This window comes from Micrasema longulum, unplaced genomic scaffold (genome assembly GCF_059751315.1).
Source record: "Micrasema longulum isolate JH-2025_06_02 unplaced genomic scaffold, ASM5975131v1 h1tg000093l, whole genome shotgun sequence".
NCBI classification, from domain to species: Eukaryota; Metazoa; Arthropoda; class Insecta; order Trichoptera; family Brachycentridae; genus Micrasema; species Micrasema longulum.
In genome coordinates this window covers 1-22,202 of record NW_028277299.1, presented here as the reverse complement: position 1 = coordinate 22,202, position 22,202 = coordinate 1, and the positions used below count along the sequence as shown (strand labels likewise).

The 22,202-nt window shown below is 32.6% G+C and overlaps 1 protein-coding gene across 1 annotated transcript in view; it reads left to right on the top strand.

Annotated features, from left to right (window-relative positions):
• Positions 1 to 21,841, top strand: part of LOC148284733 (uncharacterized) — a 90,050-nt gene extending 68,209 nt beyond the window's left edge. The window contains exons 2-3 of the mRNA XM_088235281.1: positions 18,391 to 18,592; positions 21,385 to 21,841. Coding sequence (XP_088091407.1) covers positions 18,391 to 18,592; positions 21,385 to 21,614 — 432 coding nt within the window. The 3' untranslated portion in view covers positions 21,615 to 21,841. The remainder of the gene's footprint in view (positions 1 to 18,390; positions 18,593 to 21,384) is intronic.
• The last annotated feature ends 361 nt before the right edge of the window (positions 21,842 to 22,202 follow it).

The window sequence follows — 22,202 nt, the reverse complement described above, 5'->3', positions numbered from 1 at the left end:
AAATTCTACAGCGACTACTAGGATGATGATAATACTATCCTCATTCTTCAACTAAAATCAGGATAGTATTCCCATCCGTATTCTACCACTATACCTAGGCGTAACTTTATGTCAAGTGTATGAGTAAGGCCCTTAGAAGTTAAATTGATCACCTTGAGAAAAGTTGGGTTGTGAAATAAGTAAATAGACAACGCAATAACACATAATATGTCAACATACAAATTTAAAAAAATATAATCATGTACACGATTTTTAAACAAAAAACGGAAAATATTTACTTAATTATTTTAATTTTATTTTATTTTAACAAACTTACGTTGTACAGATGTACAGTCACTCCGTATAACACCACTTGTAAAAATAATATAAGTTACAATAGTAATGAAATAACACATAAATATGAAAAGAAAAAGTTTTTGGTTTTTAACTCGATATCAATAAAATCTTTTCGTCTACTGATCCACACAGAGTGCCCCCAGATTAGCCTGTTTTATTTCAAACAAAAGAAAATAAATAATATAAAAGTATTTAAAAAATATGTAAACCAATATTTGCAAATATTTCATTTTTTTGGGTTTGGTGTAATTTATTTTGCAAGCACAAAAGGGCATAACATTAAGAAGCGTAATTGACATTTTTTTATACCATCATCATCATGATGATGATCCCCTTTCCACACCCAGTTGTGCATAGGGCACTGCATTGGTAAACCAAATACAGCACAAGGTGAACTTCTGTAACACGAAGATAAAGGTCAATTACGTTTCAGATATCAGTCTAGGAACAATAAAGTATTGTAGTTGAATCAACTTTAACATTCAATATTTCACGTCCACCCTGCCGGGAATTGGTCTCAGAACCTCAAGAATCGTAGGAGAACGTGCCAACCACTACACAACGAGGTGTTGTTATTTCCCCTCGATTACTCTTTTCAGGATTCAAAATAAAATTAATTAAACTGTAATATAGACACATGCAAGGTGATTGCTAAAAATATTTTGGTTAGGTAACTCTGTAAGGCCTCAATAACTAGAAATAATATGATACACATTTACCGCTATGAAATGATTGAGTGTAATTTATTCGTGTCTAATTATTGTTCCTTATAATGATTATGATAGCAAGGTCGCCAATAGAGCTTAGTGCACCATAGGTAAGAGTATACAGAATTCCGGCGGGAGACATACAAATCCAACCGTACGCGTACTTGAACTGAGGCCTTATTCTGTTACTAATTCGTTTCGTAAATTCAATCGTATCGTATGATGGGGAACGAGAGCGAAATACGATTTTGATTGCGTTAGAGTGATATGGATGTATGACGAACGAACGAATTTACGAAACGAAATGCCTACTGAATTCGTAATAAGGCAGTTTCTAAATCTCTTGTAAATATGAAAATAATCGAATGAATTTACCAATCGAATGATTAGTAATCGAATAAATTATTATTAGTATTCCATAGAATGAATTATTGCATTCGGACTTTCATTCGAATAAATTTCTATTAGAATTCATATTTTATCTCTTGCATTCTTATCGTAACATAACAACACGATTTATCGCCAATATTAGGAAAATTCGTCTCGTCTCTTTGGGTCATTTAACGTCAACCGTCCGTTTTTTACAAATTTAAAAATGCGCACTAAAAGTAAATCAAAATGGTTAAGGTTCTGTTCATTCGAAAGATTTTCTTCTGCTCCGCAAGATATTGTGTTTGCTTCTACGTTACATATATTATTTAATTGATTATTCCAAGTGGACGAAAGAGAGCATTTTTTACACGTCTTTCTATTTGCGTTCAGTCGAGGGAATAAAGTTTCCAAAGCTGCTCGCAATATTTGCACAGTATACGGTGAATATGCTATGAATTATTGACCAATTTGTTGTAATTTTTTTTTGTTTTGTGGGGACACATGGGGGTGTTCTCTTCATTTGGAAAAAAAACAGACCCAACGTATGTTTAACATCAACAAATTATTGGTGTGAAGAAATTCATCTGATGAAATTATTTCACATACTAGGAAAAGCCTTAAAACAATTTGCCTATTTTTAAACTCCTTGGACTATTTCTTGTGAAATTTAGTCTTTTGTCTACGAACATTTGGACAGGCACAAAATATTGTAATAACTCATATAAATATAAATATGAAAAATATAAATAAAAAAATAATATCAATAAATGTGTTTTTTTAAGATGTGAACTACGCTATTCTTAATTGTTTATTGCGAAAATAATTATTGAAAAATATGTCTTTGCACTATCCTTTTCAGAAAACAAAAATGCAGAAAAAAAATATTTATCAAAACTTCGCTATTGTAATTTTAAAAAACATCCTCCTAAAATAGTCGATTAAGATTTTTAAAGTGTGTTCGATTTTAATTTTTATGGAATGCGTCTTAAAATAACTGTCATAATGCAGTACGTGTAATAATGTCAAGAACATTATTAAGTTCACATAATACTCTCACGCGTTACGTAAGGATTGACAGTGCCTTTTAAAAATTGCCGGGAGGCTCTGAATTAGAAAAAAAACTGTGACGCGATTGAAAATAATATTAGTGCATGAATCTTAAATATACTATTTGACCTAGATTCATACATAACTCGACAATGAAAAGTTTTAGTCACTGTAAATATTATGGAGTCGCTATTGTCCAGCATCTTAAATGCCATGAAAATCCAATAACTTTAATTTCAGGTGTAATAAATTTATTACTTGTAAATTCCAATATGGAATATTGACCAAAACTAGAACTAAGTTTTTAAAACAACTTCCCAAATAATGCGACATGCATGTTAATTACTGCGGTTATCAATTATCAATGAGATAAAAGTATTCTTAATTTATATTTGATATACATATGTCATTCCGAATATAGCGAGCCTCGATAAACAAGCGCTAAAGTTTAACCAGAAAGGAGAAATCTCTTATAAATAGTAGAGTCGCTTTGATTGATTAATGTTGGTTTATAAAGGTATCCAATTGTAAATAAGACAATATTTTCTAAAGTAATTCAGTTAAGTATTTTAATAAAATGTTAATGATGCCCAGCTGCGGTCTTTAAACAATAAATAATTGTTTTATAAACTTAAGTATCAATTAGGGTTAAGATATTGGAAAAAGGGCGAGCGCCAGGAACAGGGTGAATGGTACACTAAAATCAACCTTGGCAAATAAATGTTCGTCGCAGGAGGCCGTTGACAGTGAAGTCTTGGTGCCGACCCTTATGGATGGAAGCGAAACACCACACATTCGCCTGAGAGATCGCATTTAGATAGCATTTAGCCTACTTTATTTTTTTTTTTGCCCCGTTTTTCCAAGTCCATATTTCGCTCCCATACATCTGATAATTTTGCCTCTTGCGACAAACATTTATTTGCTAAGGTTGATTTAAGTGCACCGTTCAGTATGTTCCCGGCACTCACCCTCCTTTCAATATCTTTCTCAGTCATTCCATTCCTAGTGAACATACTTCCCGGATACACAAATTCCTCTACTTGTTTTAGTAGTAACCCCATTCACAGTGATTTCACATTTAGTTAAACTTTCATTTCTTTCGAAAACCATCACATTCGATTTACCGACGTTCATCAGCAAATCGCTTCCCTTGCATATTTCGTAGTCACATAATTAACAAATTATCATAAAACATAACATGATGACAATATAAACGTTTTTATTTGATTTATCTCATGAAATTCTGTGTAAACATGAAAATGATCAAGTAATTCCGTAACGGTGTCGATTGGATAAAAATATTTTCCTATTATTGCTCCGTAGAAATTATACGAGAGCATATTTAATATCGGATAAATAATTGACATTTAGTATCAGCACATACCTGTCCTATTATCTGAACCTGTATATTGCATACACGGTTACTCAAAAACTGCATTAATAAATTATTATTTAATCTAGCTTTTAGAAAATATTTTATTTTTGAAAAATCGAAAAATGTACGGACTATACCTACCAAATATTATTTCTGTATAATAAAAAAGATGAATCAAAAATAAAATACTGAATAAGCGAAAATCTATTTTCGAATTCGACGAGATTTACTTGTTTTTTTTTATTATTTATTTAAACAGTTTTTTTTTTTTACATAAATAATGTATTGGGCGAAAAGAAAAAAAACGAAACGCACTTAAAAAGAGATAACCTCTTGTGCTTGGTGTGGTATTACATGTTAAATAAAGCGCAACAGATACTTATTTATTTGTTTAAATACTTTATATACTTAAAAAGTTTATATACTTAAAATTTTATATACATACATGGTATAATGTTTTAAGGCAATTTCTTTCAACTTACCCAAACCGTTTAATTTGAGAAACTACGTAGGTAAATATGAACATATTGTAGGTACCATAATTGAATCGTTTTAATTTCATTGAAAAACAATATGTGTGAAGACATTATCGGGTAGTAATTATGTACATATTTTTTAAATCTGTGTAAAGCGTTTTGTTTTATAAAAAAAATATTCATCAGATTCTTTTGTAGTAATTTTGATGCATATTAGGTGTGCTTAAGTGGAGAATTATACAGTGAATACCCACGTAAATAAAAAATATTGACATAAAATATATGGAGAACAGTTTTGACAAGAGAATGATGGAAGTTTAGGCAATTACAGGGCTTATTACTTGTCATTGCTGCTGATTTAAGTGATCACATTGGAAATAGTGTAACATTTTTCAGATGTTTTTTTTAAAAAAATATTGTGGCAGGCGATTTTGTATCGCTTTAATTGCCTATTAAGCAAAACAGAATAATCAGTTTGTAAAAATGATTTTTTTAGACATGTTTTATTACAGGTTTCCTGCGCTGATACTACAAGTTTTCATTGAAATATAAACATTTTCGTGCAGAAAATTCAATTTTACTTTATAGGCAGTAATTTAATATATTTCTATCAACTTCCTTTTATAATGGGAAGTTAACACAGCTATCTTCGACTGTCAATAAAGTAAAATTGAAATTTATGTACGAAAATGTGTAAACCATTTTGTGAAGCAATGTAATACATTTTTCCGGGATTTATTAGTTTTTGGGCTAATGCGTAAAAACTGACCGGAAGAATAAGAAAATTATCACAATTTTTTAATATTCCCCTTCTGCACCTAATGGTGAAAAGTACACTGTAATGGTACTCCAACCGCAGCCCGTCTTAATCACTTTTGATATATGAAATGTGATTTTGATAATGATTAGTCTCATGCTGGAGATGCCAGTTTAGGGACCATGAAATATTTTAGTGTAACAATACCCTTTTAAATGAGTCGTTCATGTCGACAAGAAGGCAAACGCGCTGACCATTTAACTATGAAATTATAATGTTTCTGTTGTTTTATTATAGTTTATGTGTATTTTTTTTATTTCTGTATTTAAACGCATCACGCAATAATAGTTATAAACCTAGGTAGGAACTTGTTTTGTGTCATCCAGTAGTGGGCAGCGCCTCGCCAGGTGTCCGCCAGAAGAGAATGCTTTGTAAATGTTACTTAGCAAGTAAAAAGAAACTACTTTCATTTTTACTCCAAAAGTGTTGCCATAAAAACCGACTTCATAGACACGGTCTACCGGTACTGGTCGGTAGGTACCGGGTACCTACTCGACTATCCAGCATGCGTATCATAATTAATACCGAATCGCGGCAACACAGACGCAACACGTTGCCTTTATGTAATCCTTTGAATTTGGAACACATTTGATTATGTGAATACCTACATAATCTAATTTCTAGAATGGCCTTCAGCTGAATACTTTGAGACCTTTTTGATACGATTAATTACTTGTACGTTTTGAAGTTTATTTTTGCATAACACGATCTACGCAGCCATTGCATTGGTGTGCGGATTTATATTTTAAAACAATTATACCTATATTATAATAAAATCTTGGGAAAGAAAATCGAATAACAGAAAAGTCTGCCTCACGGACCTTTTTTTTCTGGATGGGATTAGAACGTTGTAGTGTCGGGTTAACATTCCGGCAGGTTTGACATGGAATCTTTGTTTAAAAGGTGACATTTAATGTAATAATTCGCAGTACTTAGAGCGAAACTGAGTGAAACTGATCGTCTTGGCTTCACGTATCAAATTATCAAGATTCGGAAGTGGTGATTATTATTTGATAACTTTTACGGCGGAATATTCGTAATATAATACCTTAAGGGCGCTTTACAAAGTGATTATATGAATATTTATTTAATGTTAACTTAAAATTTATAATTTGAATAAAACAGTTTACTCAAATGATTTAGAGAATAGGTGGGCTTTTAATTGATGTCGATTTATTTGGTGTAGTCCACTTATTGTGATCACTATAGGACCGGTAACGTTTGATAACAATTACCGGTTGATAACATTAAATAATAAAAAATAGTAATCAATAAAACAAATCATATTTTTTTTACTATTCTTAACAATAAAAACAAAAACATTATTATTCCTGTCCGATTACCTTTCTTTAAGTTGTTGAAAACATTTATTTATTTATATTTTACTCTTACAAACTATAAATAATAATAAAAATAATGTGACCTCACTGGGGTTACCCGTGCCAAGGATACTTAACAATATACTTTTTAAAAATATTTTCATTTGAGAATAAACAAAGAAGACTTACTTAATAAACAGAGATAATTAACAAAATATTTAGACTGTTTTAAAAACTAGGTATAAATGTACATCTATATTATTTATATTACAAAACGCACAATGAAAATAACAAAAACCTAACATAAGTTATACACTTGTGGAGCAGCTGATTCAATAATATTATATAGTGCATTTTGTCATCCAGTGCCCGAAATTGAAGAACATTCACATTATATTTAAGGTAGGTATCCAGTCCATGTTCCTATCCTTTCTTCAAATATTTCCCTATCACAAAACTGAATGAAATTCGTTATTCATTTACAGTCCGCCCTTTCGTTAACAGGTGTTTGCCTTAATTACATGCCTTCATTATTGAGATTAACAAATATAGATGATAGCGGATTGCTGTAACCTTGTATACTACGAGGCAGATCACATAATGTAATTAGATTTGACAAAAAAATAATACAAACAATCCGGGTTGTGATCCCGTGGTTGTGCTGTTTACTCACCCCTCAAAGTTCCGAGGTTTAAAGTTCACTCTACCACACCTTGTTTTCCATTTTACAGCATTATTTATTTACCACTTTTATGAAATAGTCTGAAAATTTAAATATTTTGGTAGAACTCAAACATTTCAAAAAGCAGTTTTAGGTACAATAAATTATTTGAAAAAATAGTCCGTGGAATGGAATCCCTAACATACTATGTTTTTATGCAATATTGAACAAAATACGCCATAATGTGCCTTTGCAGTACCCTGCAACATTTATTGTATTTATTGAGTACAATAATATATTATTTCAGCTCTTTAGGTATAAACCTGTATTGAGCTAAATTTTAGATATAAAAAATAAATATGATTTATTTATTTATTTATTTATTTCATTTTATTTGGGATTTTTACAGCTATTACATAAACAAAATAATTAGAAAAATCTTAACAATACTAAAGCCAATTAAAAAAATCCACTGTAAATATAATGACACATAATATATAAGAAAAGAAGTTTAGTAATTTTATTTGTGTGACGTTTGTATTCATGTGTATGTGAATGTGTGTATGCGTGAATGAATGAGGGAGAGGATACATGTGCGTGTGGGAATGAAAGAGGGAGAGGGTGCGTTTGTATGGGTGCGTAAGTATGAAAATAATATATTTGCTTAAAACTTGTAAATTGTATTAAAAATGGTACAAAAATCGCAATAATAAATAGTTTATCAGATATTTTAAATAACAATGACAAATAATAATAATAAAAATAAACAATATATCTTAAATCGACCTCTTGGGTACGTATTCTGATGGGAAGTTATCATTTTTCTTCAATTTTATCTACGAAGTAAAATCAAGTTTTCTGCATGAAAAATATAACATGTTTCTAAACATGATCAATTACCGGTTACCGACGAAGATACTTTGAATTTTCATACAAATAAACACACTTACGTACATAAATATTGATATTAGTTTATACCGTCTCAGTATATAGCCGTTCATAATCGCGACCCTGGTTCACTTCTATGCAAGCCGGATAGTTACTATCAAATCGGTGCAACATCGTCTGCTAAGAAAAGTAGCATGGATGATTGGCCTCGAGAGAGAAGACTACACTTACGGAGAAATGGAGTCAATGTTAAAAGTCTCAAGTCTACAAAAACGTAGAAATAACATTGACTCTATATTTATGTTTAATTAACTAAATGGCTTCATTTATGTACCATCGTTACTGGAACAAGTGGCATTCAATGTTCCGATCCGCCGGTTGCGAAATAATAATGTGCTGTTAATTGATCAGCACAGCACAAACTATGGCTTGCATGCACCAATGTCCCGATTGTGTCGCATTGTAAACTCGAGACAAGATCTAACACTTTTTGGTGTAAGTCTTTCTAGATTTAAACAATCACTAAGATATACTAGATCTTGTCTTGAGGTAGTAATTATTATGTTATTTTTTGTCCAGCTTTAATTTTCTTTATTTGTATTTTATTCAATTGTGCCTGTATAAATTATAATGATTTTTGTTTGCCATTTTTTTAATGGTCTAAGTCCATTAGTAAATGATTAAATAAATAAGTAATGGTCTGCGCGTTTGCATACCAAGCAAGAGGTCTTGGGTTCGATTACCGACATGGTTGATACGAAATATTTATTTAAAAGGGTGTTTTCATTCAATAATATTTCATAGTCCCTAGACTGGTACCTGAAGCGTAAGACTGATCATCTTACCTTCATATAAGAGAAATGAGCAAGATACGCTGCAATTGATGCACCAATGTAGTGCCATATGCACCAATGTAGTGCCTTATGCACCATTAGGTGCAAAAAGAGAATGATGATGATAATATATCTTAAATTGTAAAAAATATTAATGCAAAAATAAAAATTTTGAAGTGTTAGTAAAAATTTAAAATTAATAGAAGAATAATCAAAACATGTTTTCATGTTAAATATAAACATACTATTATGACAATTTAACGCAAAACTTAGAATCAAAACAAAATGCAAAACAAAAATGCAAAGCGAATGATGGAGCCTATTTTGAGCATTTACTTTGAAAAATAAAAATAAAACAATATGTCTTTGTATTTTAATTTGACACTATCCAGTCTTTTTATCAAAAAAATCTTATTTCTTTGCTTAGTATTGTTGCGTAGTCTAACTAAAATAAGCTAGCTCATTTTTTAAGTACGTCTTTGATGCATAGAAAAACGATTTATTTTAGCACTTGTACAATTCAAGTTCACTTTTTAACATGATGCCTTAGCACTAGCCAAATAAAATTTTCAGGGTTACTTTTCCAAAGTAAATATTTTTTCTCTTTACTAATAAAAAATTTTACTCGAAAATAGCAATGTTAATCTTGAAATCGCATCTAAAATGACGTGTCCAAATTTATGAAATTTATGACTCGCCATTTCGGAGAAGTGGCGGACAAACAAACAAACTCAACACAGGACTTTGGTTCTATGGAGTTGGGATTTATGTCCCAATAAACGTAACATAAGTATATTATGAATAAAATGAATAAATAAATAAAAAAATAAACACACACATGTATTTTCAGTTTTATAAAATAAATAATTATAGAAAAATAAATAAGGATAACCCTGCAATAATAAATACACAGGTACACATTAAACAAATATTTACAATGCAAATTAATATCCATTTGGTGATTCTCGACCTGAGTACGGCCCATTATTTTGCTGCGAATTGTAGCTAACTTAATACCCAATGGTCATATAATGGTTTTCCTACATTAGGGCTCCTCTCTAGGTGACGCATTATTACTCTGATATTGAATTCCTATTTTTAAAGTATTTTTATACGGTTATTTTTACAGCCTAAATCAAATATTAAGTAGATACATATGTACATATTATTAAAGAAAATAAATATTGTTATCTGTTAAAAACATAATACTACAGTGCATACGCGAAAATAAGCAGGTATAACATGATTGTGAACTGCGGGTACGTTAATAGTTTTTGGTTAATGATAGATTTAAGTTTAAATTATGTTAGGCGAATTAATCCGATTCTAGGAGGAAATAGAACTAGAACCCTAGACGACTGCTGCTCTCAGGTAAAAATTCTGAATAAAGTAATCGACTGGATCCGCCTCGTTGTGCAGTGATTCAATTCAATTCAATAAATTAATTTTAATTATAACATATACATTACAAACATATTCAATACGTACATATTATAAAAAAGAAAAAATGCATGAAAGAGACTCATGTCAAAGTAGTGGGAGAATCCTGATCCGGAAAACCCCTTCGGATACATGGAACAGATCAATATCCAGAGCGATGTTGTTCAGCATAGCGGTAGGTCTTCCAACAGGCATAACCGTAGGCAGGTTGGTCCTGTAAATTGGAATATGAAACAATCTATGCTGACGCTGTCTTAGGTAATTATCAAGAACATACAAACCAACGCTCATTATAATCTCAGAATTATCGATCATACCGCGCAACAATCGATAAAAATGTGTAGTCAGATACACATTTCTTCTAGTCTCTAAACTGTGTTAGTCAAGCATACCCTGGAAAAACTCGGTCGGGTAGAGCCAAGGATAAAACCCGTACTCTCTCATGTAGAGGTATCTCAGAAACTTATTTTGGATTTTCTCTATCATAAGAGAGTACTTCAGTCCATGTGGCTCCCAAATCATCGAGCCACTCTCTAGTGTACTTCGCACCAAGGAGTTGTAAAGAGTTCTCAGTAAGCGGGTATTATCGAAAACCCTGGCATTTACATGTTCCCCTTCCATTCTTGAGGTGCTGGGTTCATTCCTGGCAGAGGGGACGTGAAATATTCAATTCAAAAGTTGATTAAACTACAAAACTTCATTGTTCTGAGACTGGCTCCTGAAACGGATGACTGATCACCTTTATCTTCATGTTACAGAAGATCGCCTTGTGCTGCATTTGGGTTACCAATGCAGTGCCCTATGCACCACTGGGTGCGGAAAGGGGATCATCATCATGATGATGACGGTATAAAAATTTATTAATTATCCTTCTTAATGTTTTGCTTCGCAAAAAAAAGTACACTAAACCCAAAAAATGAAATATTAGCAAATATTGGTTTACACATTGTCTTATTTTTTTAAATACTTTTATCCTATTTATTTTATTTTGCCATAAAGAAAAAAAGGCTAATTCCGGAGCACTCCATGTGGATCAGTTGACAAAAAGGTTTTCTTAATACCGACTTAAAAATATTTTAAAAAATATTTTCATGTTTATGTGTTATTTCATCACTATTGTAATTTTTATTATAATATTAAGTGGTTTAATACGAAGTGACTTTACACAAGCATCCCTTTTTTGGGTTTGTACTTAGTAAATTTATTAAAATAGAATCAAATAAAAATATGCAAGTAAACATTTTGCGTTTTTTGTTTAAATAAAATTGTGTTACATGATTATATTTTTCTTAATTTGTATGTTGATATATTACGTGTTATTGCGATGTCTATTAACTTATCTGACAACCTAAATTTTCTCGATGTGACCAATTTAACTTCTAAGGGCCTTACTCATAAACTCGGCATAAGGTTACGCCTAGGTATAGTGGTAGAATACTGATGGGAATACTATCCTGATTTTAGTGATAGAATAAGGATGGTATTCTCATCCTTATTTAACACTATGCCTAGGCGTAACTGTAGAATTTAGTAACACGTTTCAGGAAGTCAATAGAAAATTAATAATTGATTTAAATATCATTAATTATAGTTGTTATTGGTAGAAAACAAAGCAGGAAATAAATTATAAATAACGCTCGGATAATTAGTCTACTTCCAGAAATAAATGTCCTAATGTTTACTAACAAATATTGGAATTTAACCATCTTAGGAATTCCTCTAAAGAGACCAATATCTTAACAGATACGAAGGAAATAATTATTTTGATCGATATTTAGTTATTAAATGTTTATATTATATTATAATAAAATGTTATTGTATGTACCTAAGTACACTTAAGATAATTTTTAGTTTTATATAAATGGTTCTAACACTGTATAATATTTACCAGTCTGAAGATGTTCGTTAGAGGGTGAAAGCTCTAATTGGTCAAATAAATAAATGAAAATGTACAAAGTCTTTTTAATTTAAAACTTATATTCAAATATAAGGTATTATAAAATTACAATAGAATTCCATCAAGAACTGTAACTAAATAACATACCATTCATATTTTATTTAGGCTTCTGTGATAAAAATCAGCTATTTTAGTACGACAATATTTTGAGTTTGTCCAAATTTTTGTAGACAAGAACTGGATTCAACTCCCTGGGGAGCTGTTTATATTAACATATTATAACCGAGATGAAGAACATTTTGATAAATTACCTGGTCCATAAAGAAGTATAGAAATTGAAAAAATAATATTTTCAGGCGTTGCCTTGTATGTAGGTGTAATAATTTAATTGGATGAATCTCACCCGCATAAATAAAGGTTTCAGCTCTTTAACTTCACAAACATCAACAGATGAAAGAATTGAAGGAATATAGATGTTCAAATATAGGCAGAATGGTGAATGTTACACAGTGTGTAAAGTGGCCACTTAAACCAGCCATTGACAGGTCATAAGCCCCGTAGATGCTTAGACTTCTATATTTTACTACGATTACATTGAGAAAAATCTGAATAAAAACAAAAAATGTTAGTAATTCAACAATGTTTGAGTACGTCCAAATGCTTGCGGACTGGCTGGATTTCCTCCCTAGGGAGTTGTTCATATTTAAATTTATTTCAACAGAGAAGGAAAACATTTTTGAGAAGGGAATATGGAAGTCTAGGCATTTACAGGGCTTATGACCTGTCATTGGCTGGTTTAGATTTGGTTCAGCCGGATGAATCTCACCCACGTGATAAAGGTTTCAGCTCTTTTACTTCACAAAAGTCAACAGATGGAAGAGTTGAGGAAATGTGTATGTTCAAACATTCATAAGCCCTGTAGATGCCTAGACTTCTATATTACCTTTTCTAAAATGTTCTTCATCTCTGTTGTAATATGTTAATTTAAGAAAATATAATCGTTATAATAATGTAGTATTATGTAAACTTGCATTAGGAATCTAGTATCTATTAATATTCGACTGACGTATTTATAAAAGATAAATTATTATTTTCGTACTGAAGATGTCTAACGTTACAATTAATGATTGATAATTTTGCAACATGTGTGATTGTATTATTGTATAGAGAGATAACACAATCATGGGGAAACCCGTTGTTATCTTTTAAAATTTAAGAAAATCGCAAACATTAACTTTACTAGTATTAATCTTAATCCAACATTATTTAACCAATAAATTGATTCTGATAACATACAGATCGATGCATTTACATAAATTAATATTTGGTATGTTGCAGCTAGTACTTGGTACTTGAATGACTTTGTTTTAGGTTTTTTATGAATCAATATTAGGTAGATAGTAGGAACAGATACAAATAATTAACCAGTTAGAGCAGTGATCCCCATGCCATGCCCCACCTTAGTCTTTTCAAAAGTCAGATGCCCCACCGGCATCTTTTTTAATTAAAAAGCAGGTAAATTTTCAAATCAACTTGTAATATGTTTGAACATTTGAACCCCTAATGAAATTAAATAAAACCTATTCTAATGCATCTATTATAACTGAAATTATTTAAAACCACAAATTAAAAATGTAATTAAGTAGAATAAAATAAATACGTGTATGGTGCCCTTTATAGACACGTCTTCCGCGCATTGACATACCTATAACAAATAACAATGTACTATCAAAATATCACAAAACAATTATACAGCTTGGGCTCGGTACCAATACAACATCTACAGCTACATCCTGCACAATGTCTGTGTTTTTAGATAATTATTGAAATTGTAACGGGTTTCATTCTATTTTAAGTACAGTTTGGCGAGTATTTTAATTTCGTACATCTCAGGCAATTTTTCGTACGACCGATGAATATTCCCCTTTATATTTGGAATGCCGACGTGTCTCATCTCTGAAGTGTGGTACCCCACCTCTGAGGCGTTATGTCCTATCAGTGGGGCGTACGCCCCACCGTGGGAAACACTGAGTTAGAGGAATCTATATAATATTTTTTAGGAAGACCACCCGGATATTAGCCTATGCTTAGACGTAGACTTAATAAACCTGGGATTAAAAGATGATTTCTTAAAATTGGAGATAGCTGCAAGTGACGTGGGTCATAAAATAAATACACCTAAGACTAAACGTGGGTATACTGGCAAACTTTAACTCTAAAATCCCTATTTTGGGAATTCATGCATTAAGTTTTGTTCCAATTTTACTCTTTTATATCTTATTTAAATATAGTAAGATGTTAAGTGCTCACTTAAGAACATGTTTTTATTTTTTCCGTTTCTTAATTTAATTTTTATTTATTTATTTAGATTACCAACAGCTATAATTATCTTATATATAACAAAACAAATAACAAATAAGCCAATTGCAGGTTTTCACAAGTAGCATCACAGTAAGTTAAAAAAGATTCTCGAACAGAAAATGAATAGTAATTTAATGTAAATCCAAAAGAAAAGAAAAAATACTACGGATTATTTCGAAAGCAAACGCCGTACGTCATTAAGATTATTTGCAAATAAATCTATGTTTAATGATTTATTTATTACATTAAAATTATTAAAAGTTCGCTATAAATATGAATTTTGCCTATAATTAGATGAAACAAGAGGTAGGTGAAGAAGAAGGTTATTTCTTAGAACTTTGGAAGGAACATTGATAGAAAGTTTGCACAGTAGTTCAGGACAGTCGATTGAACCGATTAATGTTATATTAAGTAAATATGAGGTTATTGAAAGCTTTTACCCTAGTTAAAATACCCGGGTTTGTATTTCTGAAATTACAAAAACACATTTTTTTTGCACCACAACAGGCCAGGAGGCCCAGTTATAGTGGTGAATTACATCACAGAAAACCCAGGCTTGAGAAAAATCACATTTAATTTTTCACGTGACGTCAGAGGTTCTCCTTTGCTTATTCTCGGTATGTTCTTCCGATTGGTCCGTTGACGGTAAGTGAACCGGATATCTTTCACAGCTCTCTTATTATTAGTTGATTCATGTAAACAAGCGACGTCGTTCAAAGTAATTTGTTTTATTAAAATATTTATTACATATTTTTTCGTACATTTTCAAGAAACTTTGTAGTAAAATTATTTAATGCAATACAATTACAACTATTTAATTTAATTATCTAATTAAAACATTGTTTGTATCAAATTTCCCGTAGGGCTGAAGTTCCTCATTGATAAACTTTGCTTACGTGTGCATGACTCAACGTTTTCAAATAAAATATTAAAATGTGCCTATTAACACAAACGAAATTTGTATGTTTACTTGGTTCACCGACAGGCACTAACACATTAACATGGGCTTATTAAACAAAGATGGACTTACTGGTATGTTAAAAAAGCGCTTCTTCCTAAACCACTAGAACCTATCTTTTTTAGATAGTGTGAGCTTCTATTACATGTAGGTTAGGGCGGGCCGATATTTTTTTTCCGAGTTTTGAAATGATGCTTTTTGGATTACTCGGAATACAAAAAATATTTAAAAAAATATTTGATACTACTTTTGGCCCTCAACCAGAGCTTGAAGTTTTCGAAAAAGTGAAATTTTTGCGCTAAACCGGCTACCATTTCGCATTTAAGTAAGAAAATCAGTCCAATTAAATGTTTTAATGTGCATTCTTCTTTCTTCTTCCAAGTCGGTCCCTCAATGCTGAGGATCGTGATCACCATGAACACTTCTGATTAGTCTGTTCCGCTCCAGTCTGTCCTCAGCCCGACGAACTGACTCATCAAATTTTAGCCCCGTAGCCACCTTTATTTGGTCAGTCCATCTGTATGGGATTCTACCCCGGCTTCTCCTACCTTCAACTCGGCCAGACATTATTGCCCTTTTTAGATTGTCTGGCTCGCGTCTAGCAATATGTCCAAAGAAAGACAGTATCCTTCTCAAACACACCACTGATAGACGAGTTGTAATATGGAGCTTTCCAGTATCGATGCATTCAACCTTATTAAATAAGCATCTAAGGGCGGGAGTTGCACTTTGTTTTGTAATAAATGGGTAACATTGTTTTAATGAGCCATTGATTTCGTCAATATTAGCCAGGCGCTCAACGGAATCAGTTCCAGGAATGCAAACTGGAGTGCAAACTTTTTTCATTTTGGTAGTTTTAAAACGCGTTCGAATTTGTAATGTGATTGAGTTGTTCAATGTGATCCAAAATGCAACTTTTAAGACCCCTTTCACTTTGATGTTAAGACATTTTTTTATAAAAATAAAAAAACTTCGTACATCATCGGCCTACTTTAATGTAGGTACATATTGCACGGGAAGGTGTCGTACCCCTCGTCCCTCGGTCTTATTCGAAGTTTTTCCTTCACCATTTTTATTACGTGTATTTAAATGTTTTTTTATAACGCCGTAAAATTTTAATAACTTCAAAAAAATTTAAACTTTCTTATTAGTTTCACTTTGACATACAAATGTGATTCGTAAATGAGCTACGTTCGTTATTTACCTTGGTCCCAGGGCTGCTATTCCAAACGCTCTCGCGGCCGAAGAAAAAGCTTTTATCTCGCGTGTTTACAAACAAAATACGCGAGATAAAAGTGTTTTCCACGGCCGCGAGAACGTTCGGAATAGTAGCGCAAGGGTATTGTACCTTGGGCCTCTAAATATGATTTGAAGGAAATCAAGTATTTTAAACATAAATTACTGTTTATTTTGCCGAAGTACTTAACTTGAACGAAAAAAAAAGACTTTTTTAATCTTCTTACCTTTTGCAATCTTCAGTACTTCAAAAAATGTACATAAATTAAAAATCATTCCATGTAAATCACTGACTATAAGAGAGAACCGTAGCCACGAAAAAAAATCATATAATGTTGTACTTTTACCGGTTCAAGAAACAAATCATTTAAAAAAATATTTCCATTTTTAATTACTATAAAATAAAAATGTACCTTCTTATCTTTTACAGAATATTTTCTTTTATCTTTCATATATTATACAAAACTATATGCACCTGTCCATTTATTATGACTCGCCTACAATCTGTATTGAATGCCGCAGCGAGACTTATTTTCGGAATCTCTAAGTTCAGTCATATCACTCCACTACTTCGGGAACTACACTGGCTACGTTTTCCACAGAGGGTCGAATACAAACTCTGTTGGCTTATGTATAAGTCACTGCACAACTCGGCTCCGGAATATCTAAGGGAACTATGCATTCCAGATGAACTAGCTGACAGGCGTCTCGCGCTTAGATCAGCTACGTCTACGGCGAGAGGAAAAGTTATTATACCTCTACGCAAACAGCGCACTAAATTTGGTGAACGCGCATTTGCGGTCGCAGGCCCTATGGCATGGAATGCTCTCCCAGCAGAGGTGCGAGGCTGTGAAAGTGAAGTGATGTTTCGGAAAAAACTTAAAACCCACTTGTTCTCTAAATCATTTGAATAAATCCGTAGCACGTGACAACAAAATAAATTATTTTAATTAAATTACAAATTCAAAAGCTTCAATTAAATTAACTTAACAATAAAATCACCATGTAAAGCGCCCTTGAGGTATTTTATTACGAAAATGGCGCTATATAAGTTATCCATAATTATTATTATTAATTAAGAGCACATAATTCATAATTAATTCTTGTATACCCACGAACAGGCCATGCCGTTGTGGGATTTTTTGTTTACTATTCTTACTGTTAATATGTATTTCATTGCTTTATTTTTTAATATTCTGTTTTACCTCTTATATTGTAAAAAAAAATTATTAATATTTTTTTTTTAAAGGACCAAGGTACAAAGCACAAAAACAAAATGGTAAAATTCAGGTGAAGCTTTTACAAAAAAATCGTAGGTCAAAGTGGTAGGCTGAGATTACAGGTTAATCAGCTAGAAATATAACTTTCTCAATCATACAGAGCATGGTGAAAACGTTACATATTGAAACAAAAAAAAGTTTCGTCAAAAAACCTTTTTTCCCTTCACTTAAATGCTTCTCTGGTAGCAACTGTGAAGTACGTTTATAGGGTCTTCTAGTGGATTGCCTACAAACAACCACTAACACATTTTTTTAAATTCACTAGATTGTTCACAATATCGATAGAACCAAGGTACACCTTCAAACTTCCACTGTATATTACGCGCATAATTAAAAAAAAGTTTTGTGTAACTGAAAATATTTTTTATTTCTATCTTTCTGTTCTAGTGCCCTACGATGCCGCTGCAGGGCTCCGGCGGCGAAGGGGGCCGCGGCTGGTGGGGCGGTGGCCCCGCGGGGCTGGCGGGCTCGGGGGCGGACTCGCCGCCCGCCTCCGCCGGCCGAGGGGCCTCATGGCCCGACGGGGACGACGAGGAAATAGACGTGGATGATGAGGAACATGGAGGAAAGACCATCAGGAGTATGCAAGGTGGGCAATCTCATTAACCCTTTATGGGACACATATTTTGTGTTGATTTACGTCTTGCAAATATAATAAAATAGTTGTTTTTAAAACAATAAATCTTTTGCATTTGAAAAAGCCGAGTGGATGTCTGATCTATCAGTGTACGTTATTACGATACTCTTGTGACATAAGCCTTGTTATTTAATACGACATGTTAGAAAATAAATATGTACCCCAATTCTGGTGGTATATTTATGTACTTCTTTGTTTTAGGTGTCGTATGAAGGGTTAATTCGACGGACCCGAATAGTGGAATAATTTTGGATAGGTGAATTGATTTAGTACATTAGTTTATTCGTCCGCATCGTAGTTAAGTGGTCAGCGGGTTTTTCTTCCACGGAAGAGGTCCCGTTAATACGGTAATTGTAATAAATGGGAAGTAAACAGAGGTATCTTGAAGAAAGTTGAGGAAATATGAATGTTTAAACATAGGCAGACTGGTGAATGTTTCACAGTGTGTAAAGTAACCACTTACACCAGCCAATGACAGGTCATAAGCCCTGTAAATGCCTAGACTTCCATATTACCTTCTCGAAATGTTTTCCATCTCTGCTACAAATTGAGAGTTATCTTCAACAGAATATAAAGAGAGATGAAATTGTTGTAACAACATTTTGTAGTTGATGTACCTAGGTCGTCCTAGGTACTTAAATTTTTTTTTGAAACATTGATTTTATATGTTTATATATACCTAAGTGTTTTGAAACATGTTTAATTACAGGTTACCGGTGGAAATACTTTAAATTTTAATACAAAAATGCTCATTTTCGAACAGAAAAATAAATTGTACTTTATAGACAATTGAAGACAACTCTGTTAACTTCCCATTGTAATCGAGGCCCTGCCCTGGTTTAATTCTTGACACGTTTGACATGAAATATTTATTTAAAAAGGTAGTAATTTAATACCGCAATATTTCACGGTTCCTAAACTTCTGTTTGTGTTCCTTTAAATGCGTGTTTGTGTAAATGTAGTTTATACATGGAAAATATTTGCAAAAGCCCCGCGTGCGTTAATAAAATAATGAAATGAAATAAAGATAAGCCGATTGCATCACGCACTGGGGCTCCGTATTCGATTCCCATATATCACAATAATAAGGTTTTTTTTACTTCGTACCGTAATTTACAACCTATAAAATGAATAGTTATAGTGCGAAACATGTTATATAAATAAAACGTGGTTAGGTTCTTCCATAGACATGTCTACATTCGTTAAAATATATTTCACATTCTCTGTGTCCAGGCGGATGAACGTTCTTAGAAGAACGGCAGTTATGTGTGTGAAATCAAACTAAAACCATGGACGAGTGTTTTCGACTCGATAGCTGCCCTTTGGTTATATGTGTGAAATAGAACTAAAACCATGGACGAGTGTTTTATCGATAGCTGCTCTTTGGTAAAAATCCTGAATAAGGAAATCGAGTCCTGGGCCTCGATTACGATGGGAAGATAAAGACGTCATACCTTCACCTTGACGGTATAGTGGAAGATAAATTCCCTCAGGCGATTATAAAGATATACTACCGACCCCCCACCTTCAAGTTTTGAGTAGGTACATCGATATGAATCAAGGGGAAGCGTACGTCACGGTACACATATCTACGCTCTAAAATGACATAGCTTCAGTATGACGTTATAGTTGAAGATAAAAGTCTCGCGACCGACTACAAAGGTATAGTACCGATACCCCCTACCATCAAGTTTTGATGTAAGCCCACCGGTTTATATCGACGGATCTGGAACCTCTAGATACGTTTATCTACGCATTAAAAGTGTCAAAAATTTTGTTCCACCGAGCAATTTTACCTTTAATTATGATTTATTACAATTTTTAATCGTTTTGAGGTTGGCACTTTTTTTCTTAAAAGCCTATTAAAAATATGAGAGAGAAATAAGCAAGTTTTGAAGTCGAATTAAATTCCGACATAACTGTCACTTTAATAAAACGATCGCCTAGATGTGAAAATAATGTCGCTAGGTTCTCTCCTATCAACAAATAAGAGTATCTAGGCGTCAGAAACAGATTGTATGCGTCAGAAAGTTACCACTCTAAAAAAAATATTTGGTGATTATATTTTTTCCATCGGTTTTACTATCTATCCGAGTGTATGTATCGATACGTTTTAGGAGCCGGTTTTGTAGTCGATCGGTAGAAACATACAGACGATTGTTAAGCGTACCGTATGGGTGATTTCCAAAAGTCATGTTCAAACGAGCATTTTTTGCTTGAAATGGGATTTATTGGAGTTTATAATCGCTTTGAAGTGAGCACTTTTTATTACAGAAGCCTATTTAAAATATAAATGAGAACTATTTTAAATGTTAATGATGTAAGGAACGCGGACTAATTGTTTGCGGTCATTCCATTGGCTTGTTTCGATCATATGATGTCGATATGACAAGTAGGTAGAACATACCTATGTAAGATACAGATAGTACAGAAGTTTAGTATACCGTCTCGATATATACAGATGAAGATAGCGTTCATAATTGAGGCACTGAGATCGTTTCCTGGCAGGAAATGAAAAATATTGATTTTAAAGGTTGTTTCAACTGCAATACTCCATTGTTTCTGGACTGGCGCCCGAAACTTGAAACTGATTCCCTTACCTTCAGGTAACAAATGATCAAAGTACGCTGCATTTAGTTTAATAATTCGGTGCCTTATGAACCACTGGGTGTAGAAAGGGGAATCATGATGATATTTTACATTAACCTTCCCAATTTATGAAATATTCCATTTTTTACTTTCAGATGAGGAAAGTTCTGGAAGCGAGCGCGTGGAGCGCATGGGGGCGCGGCGGCGGATGGGGGGGCGGCGTCGGAGGGCGGCGGCGTCAGCGAGAGAGAGAAACTTGCGCCGCCTAGAGAGCAACGAGAGAGAGCGCATGCGCATGCATTCTCTTAACGACGCTTTTGAGGTGATCTTCGATACTCAAATATTCCAATTAGAACCCACATATATTTACGTTAATATCACTTAAACACACACAATTGTTGTAAATATCACCCAAACATACACAATCGATGTAAATATCACTAAAACACACATAATTTATGCAAATATGACATTTTTAATTTTTATTTTCAATCTTGAAACAAGGCACACAAAAAAATATCCTTATTATTTATTGTTTCAGCATTTACTTAGTGAAAAGACATTTTGAATTTATTAAAAATAAAACACTTTATACTTTTTACCACATACGAGTCAGAGTTTAATATTTATTCATTTATTTATTCATATTTTTCTCTTACAAACTATAATTAATAATAAAAATAATGTGACCTCACTGGGGTTACCCGTGCCGAGGATACTTAACAATATACTTTTTTGAAATGTTTTTACATTAGAGGATAAACAAAGAAGACTAAACTAATAAACAGAGATAATTAACAAAATATTCACAGTTTTAAAAACAAGGTATATATGTACATCTATATTATTTATATTACAAAACGCACAATGAAAATAACAAAAACCTAACATAAGCTATATACTTGTGGAGCGGTTGATTCAATATTGGTTTGGGCGAATGAGAAAATCTATTAAGCTTCTACCTAGCTCCACA